The sequence below is a fragment of the Ochotona curzoniae genome, unplaced genomic scaffold, assembly GCF_017591425.1.
Source record: "Ochotona curzoniae isolate NIBS_2020 unplaced genomic scaffold, NIBS_Ocur_1.0 contig_2294, whole genome shotgun sequence".
NCBI classification, from domain to species: Eukaryota; Metazoa; Chordata; class Mammalia; order Lagomorpha; family Ochotonidae; genus Ochotona; species Ochotona curzoniae.
The window spans coordinates 5,951,882-5,966,755 of record NW_024465405.1 but is presented as its reverse complement, the minus strand read 5'-3'; the positions used below and the strand labels follow the sequence as shown (position 1 = coordinate 5,966,755).

Sequence of the window (14,874 nt, the reverse complement as noted above, 5' to 3'; positions counted from 1 at the left end):
CAGGCAGGGGTCAGCGGTTTGACAAGGTCTGGCCCTGGCTGCTGCAGGACAGGGCTGCTGGCTTGGCAGGAGGGAGGAGGTGCTTGGGGCTGACTGACAGGGGGCTGTCCTGCGAGGGGCTAGGTCCCCACCAGGCAGAGGTACCCGACCCTGGGGTCTCGGGTGTCACATACATGAGTAATGGACACTCTGACACACATGCACACACACTGACCTCGGGGGTCACGCACGTTCAACTCGGACTTCTGTCTCGGCACATGGACACTGACGTACACGCTGGCATGTACTAACATATGCAGACGCTGACGGGCACCACCACAGCCTGCGTGCACATAGGCTCATGCCCACTCCGCATCCCTTGCCCTGCCCGTCCTCTGGCTGGCTCGGTAGACCCGCATCTTCAGAGCCTGTGTGGCCCACAGGGGCTTCTCGCGTCTGGCTTGGCAGTCCCTGCTGCCCCGGCCCTCAACTGCTCCTCCCTCCGCAGACAGCGCCTGGACCTGATGCGGGAGATGTATGACCGGGCGGCCGAGGTGCCGTCCAGCGTGGTGGAGGACTGTGACAACGTGGTGACCGGCGGCGACCCCTTCTACGATCGCTTCCCCTGGTTCCGGCTGGTGGGCAGGTGGGTGCCTCCCCTCTCCCTGCTGAGAGAGAGAGAGAGAGAGGAGAGAGGAGAAATGGGCCTGTTTCCAAGCCCAGAGCCCCTACAGAACTGCCGTGAACGGCGATGCTGCCAGACGCTTTCCAGTCCCCCGCCCCCCAGCCTGCCCCTGGCTCGCCAGCAGCCACGGATGGGGCCGTGACCCTGCCCGCCCACACCTGCCATCCACGTGTGTGATCAGGGGAGTTCCCAGCCCAGGTCTCGGGTGGGAGCGTGAGGCACAGCCCCGGGACTGCCTCTGGAGCTTTCGCTGGGCTCTGTGTCCAGCCCCGATTCTCACTCGCCCCTCCTGATGCCTTCCAGAACCTCCCGCGCCGTCCAGCCGGCCACCCGCATGCCCGTGTGGTGTCTCCCGGGCCGGGGCCGGTGCGGTCCTGACCCGTCTCAGCCGCGTTCTGGGGGGCTGTGCTCGGTGTGGTGGGCTGGCCAGGAGCGGCCCCGGCCCGTGAGCGGCTGGTGTTAACTTCTCTCTGTCTTGTCGTACTAACCTCAGTTCAGTCATCTCTGGCTGCGACAGCTACCCTCTTCTGAGCACATGCATGAGCGAGCGCATGGCTGCTCTCACCCCCTCCCCCACCTTCTCGAGCCCCGACTCCGACACCACCGAGCTTGCCGAGGAGCAGAGCGTGGGGGAGGAGGAGGAGGAGGAGGAGGAGGAGCACCTGGAGGACGACGTCTTTCCGGAGCACACGCTGTGCGACGGCCGGGACCCGTTTTACGACCGGCCCCCCCTGTTCAGTTTAGTAGGAAGGTTGGTGAGGCCGAGCACAGCATGCTGGGAAGGACCCAGCTCTTCGGCCCAGGAGCACTGCTAAGGGCCCCACGCCACGTCAGGGCAGAGCCCCGAGGGAGCCTGGGCTCCCCGCATGTGCCTAGGGTGGGACAGTCGGGTCCAGCTCCGGAAGTGACAGGCCCACTGCCTGGCCTGGGAGGCGCTGCCCTCTGCGCAGGCAGTGTGAGGTGGCCCCGATGCCTTCGTCCTTGCGGAGGGCCTGTGGTGGCCTTCGATGGAGAGGGCCAGCTGCCCACATGTCATTCAGGGCCTAGTAGGTCTTGGTGGGAGTGGCCCAGGGCTCAGAGAGGGGTCCTCAGGGTGACCTGAGGGGCTTGGGGGGTGTCCTGAAGGCAGGAGCTGCAGTCACTCCCCTGTGCCCTGCAGGGCCTGGGCTCACGCTGCCCACCAAGGAGGATGTTGCCACTGTTCTAGCCCTCCTCTGGTGCAGGGGTGTGCGTGGCAGGTGCCTCGCGCAGATGTCCTCCACTGACCTCTGCTGAACCATGAGAGGGGCCGAGGTCAGGCGTGGACGGAGGCCACAGCAGGGGCCCTAGACCCCGGCACAGACACGGCCACCCCCGCCAGAGGCCCTGCAGCTGCCTGTCTGGCCCAAGGTGCGGCTGCTGTCCCAATCTCATACTCACTGAGAGGTGTACACTAATTTTAAAGAAAGAAAGAGAGACCTTCTGTCTGTTGATTCATTCCCCAAAGACCTGCAGAAGCCACGTATGGGCCAGGCCAGTGCCAGGCCGGTGCCAGGGGTGAGAGCCCAAGCCCAGCTGTGGGTGGGGCAGCAGGAAGCTGGTGCCACGACTCGAGCCGGGCACTCAGTGGGGGAGCAGGAGCCGAACTGCTGTGCCAATGCCCGCCCCCCCCATTGCTAAAGGCAGCCCCTGGGGTCCTGGCCACCTACAAGCCCGTGGCCCCGCGGCCGGCTGGGCGAGGCGAAGGGTGCCCGGGGAGTCAGCAGGCACCTGATTTTCTGCAAGTCTCGTGAGGTATGCTGGCTGGTCTGCAGGGGTAGGGGTCACAGCTGTCGTCCCCCAAGATGCCGAACTGAGTGAGGAAGCGGACTGCAGGCCTCTCATGGGCGTGGGGGCCCTGGGAACCTGCAGGGGTGAGCACCAGGACCCACAGGGGGACAAGGGCGTGGGCTCTTGCAGTGTCGGCCGCGAAGAGCTGGGTCCTTCCAACATTTCTCTCCCCTCGTGGACCTGAGACTCAACAAAACCACCAAACTGAACCAAAGTCCTTGCCGAGAGGCCGGCCCCGTACGGCAGGGCGGCCTGGGGCGGCTTGTTGGCGGCCGAGCCGGTCCTTTTGGTTTGGCAAGAATTGGCTTGTTCCGCGCAGCAGCTGTGCAGCCCCAGCCCCGGGCAGGGCCCGCCAGGACGGCCTTCTGGTAGCTGCTGGCTCTCTCTCCAAAGCTTTAGCCAAACTGGGCGCCCACTTGTGTCCCCTCTGGAGAGGCTCCCTGGTCCCAGCATGCCCCTTGCACCTCACCAGTCTGTGGTTAGCACCACCTCCTCCTTCCCGCCACGCTGTGCCTGCGCGCTGTCTGCCTCTGCTCCTGCTCGGGTGGGTTTCAGTCTGCTTCAAGGTACACTGGCCGCTTGGCACGGCCCTCGAGCAGCAGTCCCCCGAGTCACCCAGGCGGAGAAAGTGGGCCTGAGGGCATGGCTGGCAGAGGACAAGGCCCTCGTCTCCTGGAGGGCGGGTGTGGGCAGCAGGGCCCGCCTCGGCCATGCAGTGTGTGTCCAGGTGGGCGTTGCCAGGCCTATGAGCCCCCCAAGGCGGGCATTTCCCCGGGGGCAGAGGTGTGTCCAGGGTCCTGCCAGCTGTGCGAGAGGCCTGGGGTCCTCAGGGGCAGCTGCCAGGACACCTGGCCCTAGAGCTTGCCCCAGAGCCGTGACCCCAGCTGGGTGCCCAGCACAAAGGGAGTGCACAGCTGTCCTCAGTGGGGCAGCGGGCCAGCTCCCAGGAAGCTTTCTCACCAGCCTTCGCTGAGGAGGTGCCCTCCCTGAGGGCCCTACCTCTGGGTGGTTGGAGCCAGGGCTGCAGCAGGCCTGGGCAGTGGCCTGCAGCTCCCCTGATGCCCCCTACTGGCGAGTGCAGGTTGAGAGTAAGGAGTGGCAGGCAGCTCAGGGCCAGCAGCGATCTCGCTGTGGGGAGCCGGCAGCTCCGCCACCTCCTGTCCTGCTTCTCTGGGTCTCCATGCGCCTTCGAGGGTGCACTCCGTCCCCGCTGGGCGCCAGCCGCTGTGGTCACCACAGGGGGTCTCCCCTCTCGGGCAGCCATGCTGCCTTGATGCATCTGAAGCCCAGGGACCCTAGACCTCGTGCATTAGCCCGTTGGGTTCGTGGGAAGCTTCATTTGGGCCGTGCCCTGGCTCCTGTGCCTGTGGGGAGGCCACGCTGTCAGCAAAGAGGCCTGCTCCTGCCTCCAAAAGCTGAGGTGGGAGCCCTAGACCTGGCCGTGAGCAAGTGGGTGCTATGGAGGCTGTGAGGTTCCCGGGCAGGGAACCTTCTGCCTGCTGACATGGTCTGCATCCACCCCACTGTGCCACAGCGGCGTCTCGGGACCACCGGAGCCAGCCTGAGCCTGGCACGGATGCTGGGAGCATCTGGTCAGGAAGGGGACAGGAGGACCCTCAGCTGCTCAGAGCCAGTGACAATGCCCTGGGCAGATTGCCCGTGGCATCCAGGGACTCCTTGGCCCCTGTGGCCTGTGGCCTGTGGAGTAGGGACTGGTGGGGCAGGGGGTGAGGCCTGCCACGAGCCTCTGCTTGGCCAGGGCATGAGGTGGGCCCATCTGCTCGGTGCCCCAGGCCTCTGGCTGCAGTGGACACAGGGGCAAGTGTGGTGTGAGCTGGTGAGGGGCTCCTGGGAGACCCTGAAGCAGGAGGTTTGGGGGAGGAAGAGCCACACTGGTGCCCAGGTTCAGAGTCCTGCTATGAGTCTGCCCTACCGTCTGCCCCGTCCCTACCACCTGTACCCTCATCCTTACTCTGCCCCTCACCTTCTGTCGTCTGCACTCCCCACCCCCTGTGGCCAGACCCATCTTCTGGGAGCTGCACCCCTGCTGTGAGGTCTCGGCTCACCTGACCAGCCCTTCTCTTGCCAGGAGTGGGCACAAGTCTTGGGGTTCAGGGCCCTCATCCTCCTGGCTTGGCGGCCGTCGTCTGGGCCTGGGGTGACCAGGACTCTGTGCCAGCCTCCTTGGGGTGCTGTGCAGGGTGGGGTGTTTCCCATCTCCCTGACCCGCCGTAGGGGCTGGGGGGCCATGCCCATCTGTGGAGTGGCCAGCAGGCAGGGCCCTGGGATGTGGAGGCAGCATCCTTCATGCAGTGTCCTTGAAGCAGGCTGGAGCCCCCCGCTGCTGTCATGTCAGAGGGCCTGTGCTCGGCCTCCGCCGTCCTCTGCTCAGCACCACTCACGCCCTCCTCCTCCACCTCTTGCCATCCCCCGAGTGCCTCCCACCCCAGGGACCCCTGCCCTGCCTGCCCCCTCCTGCCCTGGCTGTCCTGCTTGGCTCTGCTTTGCAGCCCTGTTGTGAGCTGGCTATACCACCGCCGCCACTGCCAACCACAGCGGGCGCTGAAGGTGGCCCTGACCTTAACCTCTGCCTCCCAGGGCCTTCGTGTACCTGAGCAACCTGCTGTACCCCGTGCCGCTGGTGCACCGTGTGGCCATTGTCAGCGAGAAGGGCGAGGTCAAGGGCTTTCTCCGCGTGGCGGTGCAGGCCATCTCAGGTGCACGGGCCGGGCCTGGGGGCAAGCCCAGGACGGGAGGGTGAGGCCCATGGCGGACCCAGGACATGAGGGTGGGGCCTGGGGGCAAGCCCAGGACCAGAGGGTGGGGCCCAGGACATGAGGGTGGGGCCTAGGGCGGACCCAGGACATGAGGGTGGGGCCTGGGGTCTGGCCCAGGACTGGAGGGTGAGGCCCAGGATGTGAGGATGAGGCCTAGGGTGGGCCCAGGACAGGGAAGGTGGGGCCTAGGACAGGAGGGTGGGGCCAAGGAGAGGCCCAGGCCCTGAGGATAGCACAGGTGTGCCAGCCTCCACTCTGAGGGGCCTGGTTCCCATTGGGCCTGCTGCCCTGGCCACTCACTGGAGGCGATTCCAGTTCCACTGATTAACTGACCTGATGACTTGGCCCGATTGTCAGCTTCTTGCCCGCCCCACTCTCAGGGCTCCTGCGGCTCCACCCGCCAGCCAGGTGCTGTGAGAGCCGTGTCTCTCACTGGGACTACAGGGTGTTGGGCATTGGGGTGCACCTCTTCCTACTGGACTTGCACCTGCCCGGTAGGATCCCCAGGCTCCAGCTTCCCTGGGCCCCACAGACCAATCCACTCCCTCCATCTGGCCCCCACCCCCACACTGCCCACAGCTATCGGGGCCTACCTTGAGGAGGGCACAACAGGGCTCCCCCCAGCTGGGGAAGGGGAATCAGGCCCTGGGTCTGAGCTCTGTGGGTTTGATGCCCTGGAAGGCACTCAGGTGTGAGAGCACATGTCCCTGTCCCCTGACCTGTGAGGCAACGCCGACACCAGGCCTGGGAGGGGTCGCTGTGGTCACGGCTATCACCCCGGCTGTCCTCTTACTGTGGCTGCTGCCTGGCCGGGCCATGGCAGAGCAGCTGCGGGGAGAGGCCTGTGTGGGGCTGAGGGGGCTGTGGAGGCTGCAGCAGAGGGTCAGGTGCCTGGGTGGAGGAGGGCTGGCAGAGCTGTGTCGGGGCCTCCTTTGGCTCCAGGAGTTTGGGTTTGTCCCCAGCACAGGGATATCACTGGGAGCTTTGGGGGCTGGGAGGATGGGGTGAGTGAGCCAGGGGCACTGAGTGGAGGGGTGCCAGGGCCGAGGAGGGACTGGGCGGGGGTCTCTGTGAGGTTCATGAGGCCTCAGGAGGGGTGGGCTCTGCCTGGGCATCCAATGGGGCTCAGGTTTGAAGTCGAGCCCTGCTCCCTTCTGAGAACATGGCCTCTGGGATGAGGCAAGCTGGAAGACAGGGTGCTGGGCACCCCTGGTGTGGATCAGAGCCTGACTACTCACACCTGCTTTGGGGCGGGCAGGGAGCCCTGACCGTCTGCGTGGTTCCACTTACAGCCGACGAGGAAGCCCCTGACTACGGCTCTGGCGTCCGCCAGTCGGGGACCGCCAAGATCTCCTTTGATGATCAGCACTTTGAGAAGGTATGGGCAGTGAGAGCCAGGCTGCCTAGGCTTGGCCCTCCCTGGGTGCCCCTGCCCCTCTCCCTCAGAGCAGCTGGTACCCAGGGCCACGAGGGAGCGTGTCCCATGCTGAAGGCAGGATCAGCCTCTACCAACCCTGTTTGGGGTTACACGGAGCTGAGGCAGGGGCTGTGACCCCAACACTGCGGGAGGCCCCAGGAGGGGCGGGTCCGGAGGGCAAGGCTGGGCCGCAGGTGCACTGTGGTCCCTGCCTGCAGTTTCAGTCCGAGTCGTGCCCTGTGGGAGGGATGTCGCGTTCGGGCACCTCCCAGGAGGAGCTCCGCATCGTGGAGGGCCAGGGCCAGGGTGCAGACGTGGGGCCCTCGGCCGACGAGGTCAACAACAACACCTGCTCAGGTAGGTGGTCTGTGTGCTGCCCGCTGTGCGGCCGCTGCTCCAGAGCAAAGCCTGGAGGTGCCCACGCTCTCCCCTTGGCCCACAGCGGTGCCCCCGGAAGGCCTCCTGCCAGACAGCCCTGAGAAAGCCGCCCTGGACGGGCCCCTGGACGCGGCCGGGCAGCACCTGAGGCTCAGCAGCACCTTCACGTTCCGCGTCACAGTGCTGCAGGCCTCCAGCATCTCGGCCGAGTACGCCGACATCTTCTGCCAGTTCAAGTGAGCTCTGCCTGCTGCTCGGGCCGTGGGCGGGGAGGCCAGACCCTGCAGAGCTCCTGCCCGGGGCCCAGCTGAGTCCTTGCCAGCTGGCACTGTTTGCCTTGTAGCTTCATCCATCGCCACGACGAAGCCTTCTCCACAGAGCCCCTGAAGAACACGGGCAGGGGCCCCCCGCTCGGCTTCTACCACGTCCAGAACGTACGTCCTGAGCCCTGTTGCCCCTCTCTGCCCCCGAGTGGCACAGCCCAGCAGGACTGGGACTGCTGTGCCACCTGCTATGGGTTTGAAGCTGGGTTTGGGGACACACAGGATGGTGTCTGGCATTGTAGGCTGGGGTGTGCTGAGCACTGGGCCCTGCCCCGAGCAGGGGTAGGAGGAGAAAGGGCCTCCCAGGCTGCAGGGCACCTGGTGCCACCACAAGAGGGTAGAGCGACTCAGGCTAGGCTCCAGAACCAGGGACCCTAGAGGCTCCAGAAGGGAGCTCGGCCGGCCAGCTGGACGGGGTGTCCTTGGGGGAGGTGGGGCTGGGCTGGCCTGGGTGTGGCCACGGCAGAGGCCTCTGGGGTCTGGTCTGTCTGGGAAGCTGGTGCCCCACTCTGTGTCATGACTGGTGCGCCCTTCCCACAGATCGCTGTGGAGGTGACCAAGTCCTTCATTGAGTACATCAAGAGCCAGCCCATCGTGTTTGAGGTCTTTGGCCACTACCAGCAACACCCGTTCCCACCGCTGTGCAAAGATGTGCTCAGGTCAGCTCCAAGCCACAGTCACTGCCCAGCTGCCCTCCCGACGGACTGGGGGCTCCTGACGGGCCTCGGCGGGTTGGGGTAGGGTCCAGGGGTCACTGCCCAGCTGTCCACTCCTGACGGGCCTCGGCGGGTTGGGGTAGGGTCCAGGTGAGAGGGACCAGCAGAATCTCTTGAGGTCACCTGTGTGGTTCCCTCATTCTGTACGGAAGGGATGGGGCCTGGGCAGGTCTCAGGGCCTGTGGGGTAAAGTTTCCAACCCAGGCCCCCAAGGATGGAGGGTGGGGATGCCCTCCCAGGGCCCCGAGCTGAGGGCACCCTCAGAGCAGCAATGGCCCCGTTCTCTGTGCACATACCCTAGACTGGAGGCTGGAGACTGGACACTGTCTTGGCAGGCCCTGGGGTCCTGTCAGTCCCTCCTGTCCAAGCCAAGCTGGAGGAGGCCTGAGCCCATGGCCTTGCCTGGCTGGCCGTGGTGGAGGGAGGCAGGGATGGGCTGGGGTCAGTAGCTCCAGGGCTCTGGTCCTGCCCTGCCCTGCCCTGAAGATGGCCTCTTGCTGACCGTGTCCACAGCCCCCTGAGGCCCTCACGCCGCCATTTCCCTCGTGTGATGCCGCTGTCCAAACCAGGTAAGGCAGATGCCTTGGGTCTCCCGGGCAGCAGTGCTGGGAAGGTAGACCCTTCCGCTGTGATGGGGGTGCCCTACTGGCCTGGTGCCTTGTGTCTGGGGGTCAGCTGCTCTGTGGCCCATAGGGAGACACTAGCCCCACGGTGACCACTGCAGCTGGGGACCTGGTGGAAGAGGGGCCTTTGTGGAGGAGATGGTGAGGGGTGCATAGCCAGGGGAATGCGGGCTGAGGATGCAGCCTCTGGGTAGGTGCTGGGCTACCCTGAGCAGCAATTTTGCCCCCTGCTGGTTCTCAGGGCGTGCAGGTTCCACCCTGTCTGTGGTCCTGTGCCCAGGAGTGTGTGGACATGGGTTCCTTCCATTGGGGTGAGGAGGAAGAAAGAGCCCCAGTGGGATATTTGTCCTGGGGAGCTTCCCCAGCTGCCTTTGAAGCTCCTCACCCCTCCACATGCCCTGGACACCTGCCGAGCCTCCCTGTGTCCCCCCAGTGCCTGCCACCAAGCTCAGCACATTGACAAGACCAAGCCCTGGGCCCTGCCACTGCAAATACGACCTCCTGGTCTACTTCGAGATCTGTGAGCTGGAGGCCAATGGCGAGTGAGTGTGGGACTGCGCGGGCCTGAAGTCCTCAGGGACTGGGCTGGGCTGGGCTAGAGCAAGGGCTGCTTCGACTCTCAGCAGGTGTGGCCCGGGACTGGGAGGGCTTCCCTGCCTCAAGCGTGTGTCTGGCTCCATGCCCAGGCTCCAGTGGCCTCAGGGAAGGCTGAAGGAGGTGGCAGGAGCCCTCAGTGAAGGGTGTGGTCTTGGGACAGCCGGGCAGAATCCTGCAGGGGTCCGCCTGGGTTCCTGCCTCTGGAGGTGGCAGGAGGAGCTGTGTCCGGAATGGAGCCGAGGCACCTGAGGGCTGCCAGGCTTGCTCCTGGAGGGTGAGCATCTGTGTTCTCCCATCCACCCTGGGCCCAGGCCTGACGTGCGTCTCTTGCAGCTATATCCCAGCCGTGGTGGACCACCGTGGGGGCATGCCATGCATGGGCACCTTCCTGCTCCACCAGGTACAACCCCCCGCCTGGACCACCCGGCCACTCCTCTGTCCCAGCCCAGCCTCACCCCTGCCTCACCCCACCTAGCCCACTGACCTGTCCTTTCCTGGCCTCTTAGGGTATCCAGAGACGGATAACTGTGACACTCCTGCATGAGACAGGCAGCCACATCCGCTGGAAGGAAGTGCGGGAGCTGGTCGTGGGTGAGCTGTGGACCGTGGGATGGGGTCCTGAGCCAGCCTGCAGGCAGCTCTGTGGGCCACGGGATGGGGGTCCTGAGTCTGGTCGTGGGTGAGCTGTGGACCGTGGGATGGGGTCTTGAGCCAGCCTGCAGGCAGCGCTGTCCCACTGCGGGGGCCATGGCTCAGCCACATCAGCACAACCCACACTGACTTGGTCCCCACATCAGGATTTGGGGTCAGTGGGGACCCAGGCATGGGTGGCAAGGACTGCAAACACATCCTCTTGTGGTCTTGGCCAGACACCTGAGCCCTAAAACCTGTGGCCGAGAAGCTGCGACATCTCCCGGGAGGTCACCAAGGTATTAGGCGGGGGCCACTTCCTGCATGTGGCCTGCCCTCACACGCTGCCCAGTGGGGCCAGGATCCAGGTGGCCTGGGGCAGGAGCCTGCCTTTGGGGCCACAGTGTATTTCATAACCAACACGAAGGGTTCTGTGCTATTAGCTCTGGCCTACCAGATGGGTCCATGTCAGCTGTGAGAACACGTGGGGCTCAGGTGGCAGAGTCCACCTAGGAAAGATTGGAACTGTGCAGAAGCATGGCTGAAACCCAGGGGTTTTGGTAGCTAGATGCTAGGGACAGTGGTGAGGGCCTGAGCACAGTGTCCTGGGGGCCCCTGGGCCCATTGCCCTGGGTGCAGTGTGTGGCACTAAGTATGAGAAGGGCACTAGGAAACAAACTTTTGTGCCCAGGTCACTCAGGTCAGAACCAACAGGGGCGGGCCCCCTCAGCAGCTGGGGTCCAGGACCAGCTTGGAAGGCCTGGCTGGCCCTCACCTACTCAGTGGTTGTGCAGACTCGGATGCAGCCAGTACAGTGGCGGTCACTCTGCAGGAACAGCAAGGCCCACCAGCCACCAGCCAGGTCTTGTTGCCTCTGCAGAGGAGGGGAGGTCCCTGGGTGTCTCCCCCACCCAGTGACCCTGCCATAGTGTCCCTCATGGTTGTGTAGGCCCAGGTTACGGGACCCCTGAGCTTGTGACCCTGGGCAGTGGCGCTGGTGCTGAGGCCTGCTTCCCTTTCCCTCAGTCCCAAGCCCCCAGGACTGTGGGATGCCACTGTTGGAGGCTGGGGTCTAGGGGCACTCTGGGTGGCTGTGGATCTGGATCTGCTGAGGGCCCCTTCCAGGGCTAGCAGAAGCTTAGCGGGTACCAAGAACGCTTGCCGGTCGGGATTCTGATACCTTCCAGACCGAAGGATGGACGGATGTGGGGAGGGGCTGGGGCAAGTGTCACTGCAGGTGACCTCGGCCTGTAGCCTCAAGGAGGCCTGCTTGGGGCAGGAATGTCCACTGTGGCCCAGCACTAGCTTCCATCTGCAGAGACACAGGCAGGAAAGGTGACTGCCAGCTGAGGGGCTTGCTGCCTGGCGCGGCCTGGCGCTGGCCCCTGGGGCAGTGACCGGCTTCCATCATCTTTCCTGCAGGTCGTATCCGGAACTCTCCAGAAACTGACGAGTCTCTTGTTGACCCCAACATCTTGTCTCTCAACATCCTGTCGTCAGGGTACGTCCACCCGGCTCAGGATGACCGGTGAGTCCTCAAGCCCCTCGGCTCACATCTGCTCAGTGCAGAGGGCTAGCACCTGTGAGGGGATGAGCTGGAGGCCCTGTGCTGGGGTCTCCTGGAGCCACGGCAGCGGCAGCTGAGGCTCAGCCTCTGGAACATTCTTGGGTCCAGGTTGGGGTGACCAGTGGCATATTGCTGGTACTCAGCCTAGAGTGGAGGTGCCCAAGCCACTGCTTGGCATAAGCTACCATCACACGCATCTGGCCGGTTGAGGAGGCGGTAAGAGGCTGCACTGGAGTGGGGAGAGGTGCAGAACCGGCCAGAGGCAGAGGGACAGGTAGGGTGGAACAGGCCTCAAGTCGCCTGTGATCCTGTTGGCAACACTCATTTCCCAGGGCTGGGGGATCCTGTGGGCCTTGCCTGGCTCAGCACGCAGGAGCCTGAGGTGGAGCCTGCTGTGTCCACAGCTTCTGGGGGCTTACCCCAGGAAGAGGCACCTGGGGGTGAGCCTGCTGCTTACAGAGGGGGGCCCGGGCATGGGGCACCTCTGTCCTTCTGGCTTCTTGATCTCCACACAAGGGCCCTGACTCCGCATCGGGGCCTGAGGGCAAGCGCCGGGTGGGTCTCAGCTCTGCCCTGTTCTGGTCCCTGCAAGCAACACCAGTCACTTGGAGGTGGCACCATGGCGTGCAAGCAGAGGGCTCTGGGGGCCTGAGGCAGGTGTGCAGTTAGGGAGCTGGGGTGGCCCTGGCAGAGGGAGTGCCATGCTGTGATGCTGTGGGGCTGGGTTGTGACCTCTAACCCGTCCTGGGAGCAGTATGCAGCAGTATGCGGTGAGGACCTTAGGTGTCTCCCAGTCTCCCTCCCCTGCACTCTGCTGCGATGAGGGCTCTGCTTCCGGAGTCTCCACGGCACACTTGCTGGGGCCACCACCCTGGCCAAGCAGGAGATGATGGCTCATGGCATGCAGCCAGTGGGCTCCCCAGGACTGTCCAGTTATGGAGACTCCCTGGGCAGTGGAAGGCAGGTGGGGTGGGATGCAGGTCTGGCTTGGCTGCTGGGCCCTTGCTTCTCCCTGCTGGCGCAGATCCCACCCCCGAGTCGCAGGAACTCTTGTCTGCCCGTGGTGCCCTGGCTTGGCTGCTGGGCTGCTTCCCCGAGGCCTTCCTGGTGCACACAGGTGCCGCTGTGTCGTGATCAGGCCCCTGCCCCGCTCAAGGCCCCGCCGTGCTGGCCGAGGGGCCGCGGCCTCACTAACGTGTGCTTGTTTGTGTCTTGCAGGCAGTTTCTTGATTCGGACCTGCCTAGGTATCATTGTGCCCTCAGCTCCCCTTGCCCCGCCCCCTCTGCCTTCCCTGACCTGAAAAGTCCAGCAGTGGCTTTTTGGGGTCCCCCGGGAAGCGGCCCCCCATCCCGGTCCCTCCCATCCCTCCTGCCTCCCCACTTAGGCTGCTGGACCTTCCATTCCCCCCCTGCTTCCCTCATCCCATCCATTTGGCTGAGTCTTCCCACCCCTACTTCTAGTCCTGGCTGCTTGCGTGGCTCCCTGCCCTCCCATAGCCGCTGGTTGGCCTCCTGCTTCTGCTGCCCCTGCAGCCCCCGCAGCTCCCACCTCTGCCAGGCAGCCGCAAACATCTGCATGCAGACCGCTAGCTCACCAGGCTGCCTTGGGCTGCACCAGCTCGCGTGGACCAGCCCCATCCCTGCAGGGCCAGTGGCGGGCAGAGCCTGGGGCACGGGGATGGGGAGAGGAGGAGCAGGCGGAACCCGGCACCAGCCACGCCTGGCCATGGCCTTCCCGTTGGAAGCAGCCCAGCTGGTCTCTGGACTTGAGCACCCCTGGTGTAGACCGCAGGGGCACTGGTCCCAGGTGGGGAGCATGGTGAGTGGACTTGGTCCACTGAGAGCTCAGTCTGCTCTGAAGGAGGCCACAGTGTGGCCTTTTGGGCCCAGTATGATGGCGGCTAGCATTTCATCTCAGTCCTCTTGCGCCAGCTGCTGAGAGGTTTCTGGTATAAGCATCTGCCCGAGCGACTGCTTCCCCTCGATAGAGCTGGGCTAGGTGGCCACTACAGACCTCCTGGCCATGCCTTGTCAGGTGTGTGTTGTGACTGTGCCTCTGCGGCTATAGCTAAGACACCCTGTGACCAGGAGACCCCAAAGGCAGTGGGGCCATGTTCCCCTGGCCGGCAGCAGCCACAGTGTGTCACCACCAACAGGTGTTTTCCTGTGGCTGCTGCTGCTGCCCTCCCTGTGGCTGGGTGCCCGGTGAGGACAGCCATGCTGGGGGCCGTCCCCTCTGTGGTCAGCCAGGCAGGGCCCCTGGAGGAGGCTTCCAGCAGGCCCAGGGCTTCTGTGGGGCTCAAGCAGACGTGGGGAGGGCGTGCTGGGATAAGGGAATTGGTTTAGGGGCTGTTGTCTGGGTGTGGAGGAGCTTCCAGGTTTGTTTTTGTTCAAGACCAAGTTTGTCCAGTGTTCAAGTTTGTGCAGTCGGAAAGCCTTTGGTGCAGGGCCCGGCCCCTGAGCCTACGGACGCTGTCTGTGCTGGCTGCTTGGTGCCATTCTGCAGCTCTGAGCATTCTCTGTGGCCTCGGCCAGCGCCAAATGCTAGGGGACCTGTGCCTCTGCCTGGGGCAGGAGCTGTGGCCCAGCAGTCTGAAGTGCTTTTGCCTCAGCAAAAGCACCTGAAGTGCTTTGGCCCCAGGCCAGGGGCACCTGCCCAGAGGGTCGGAAGTCCAGGGTTTGTTCCTGAGATGTTGACAGGGAAGCTGAGGCCGCTTGCCCATTCTGTCGGGCTGCAGCCTCGCCGGCGTCCTCAGGCAGGCCTGGGACACAGGAGCTCGGCAAGACCCTGTACCTCAGTTCCCCTCATCACCTGGCCTTGGGGCCTAGGGTCCAGGTGCAGTGGTGACCCCTCAGGGCAGGCAGCATGGGGGAAGGTCATTGTCAGGGAAGAGCTGGGTGTGTGGAAGGAGAGAAGCCCCTTCCAGGTGAGGATTCCCTTCTCTGAAGAGTGACGGCTAAGGCTAGGGTGGCGGCCGGACCACCACGGGCCACGGTGTGGCTTCGGTCTGGGAAGTGGTCAGCTGTAGGCCCCACACTAGCCTGAGGTACAGTTTAGCAGGCCCTTCAGCTCCTGTGCCCAGAGCCGTGGCCTGCAGGCCCTGTGCGACCTTTCTAAGCCCACTGTGGTGCCCGGGTCTGCCTCAACTGCCTTGATCTATAGGCGTGTGTCCCCAGACCATACTGCCTGTTCCTGGGGACAGGGGCTAGGCGCCAGCATCACCTTTCCCCATGGGCCAGGTGGCCAGGCAGCAGGAGCTGTGCTCAGGTGGGAGGTGGGTGTGTGCATGCTTGCGTGGCTGGGCCTGCGCCCACTGGCCTCCATCCCGAGACATGGCCAGGCTGCTGTGTTCAAGGGCTTCATGCTGGACAG

General features: G+C 64.6%; 1 protein-coding gene across 17 annotated transcripts in view; it reads left to right on the top strand.

Moving 5' to 3' along the window:
- Nucleotides 1-14,874, top strand: part of KIF1A (kinesin family member 1A) — a 48,090-nt gene that overhangs the window by 23,950 nt on the left and 9,266 nt on the right. For 8 of the 17 annotated variants that reach the window (XM_040972502.1, XM_040972505.1, XM_040972497.1 and 5 more), the window contains 12 exons: nucleotides 488-625; nucleotides 5,072-5,190; nucleotides 6,543-6,628; nucleotides 6,886-7,024; nucleotides 7,110-7,281; nucleotides 7,389-7,479; nucleotides 7,909-8,027; nucleotides 8,598-8,653; nucleotides 9,141-9,249; nucleotides 9,638-9,704; nucleotides 9,811-9,895; nucleotides 11,357-11,462. In XM_040972502.1, coding sequence (XP_040828436.1) covers nucleotides 488-625; nucleotides 5,072-5,190; nucleotides 6,543-6,628; nucleotides 6,886-7,024; nucleotides 7,110-7,281; nucleotides 7,389-7,479; nucleotides 7,909-8,027; nucleotides 8,598-8,653; nucleotides 9,141-9,249; nucleotides 9,638-9,704; nucleotides 9,811-9,895; nucleotides 11,357-11,462 — 1,287 coding nt within the window. Of the gene's footprint in view, nucleotides 1-487; nucleotides 626-1,157; nucleotides 1,416-5,071; nucleotides 5,191-6,542; nucleotides 6,629-6,885; nucleotides 7,025-7,109; nucleotides 7,282-7,388; nucleotides 7,480-7,908; nucleotides 8,028-8,597; nucleotides 8,654-9,140; nucleotides 9,250-9,637; nucleotides 9,705-9,810; nucleotides 9,896-11,356; nucleotides 11,463-12,719; nucleotides 12,747-14,874 lie in introns of all 17 variants that reach the window. The other 9 variants (XM_040972504.1, XM_040972498.1, XM_040972500.1 and 6 more) reach the window with 4 other exon arrangements.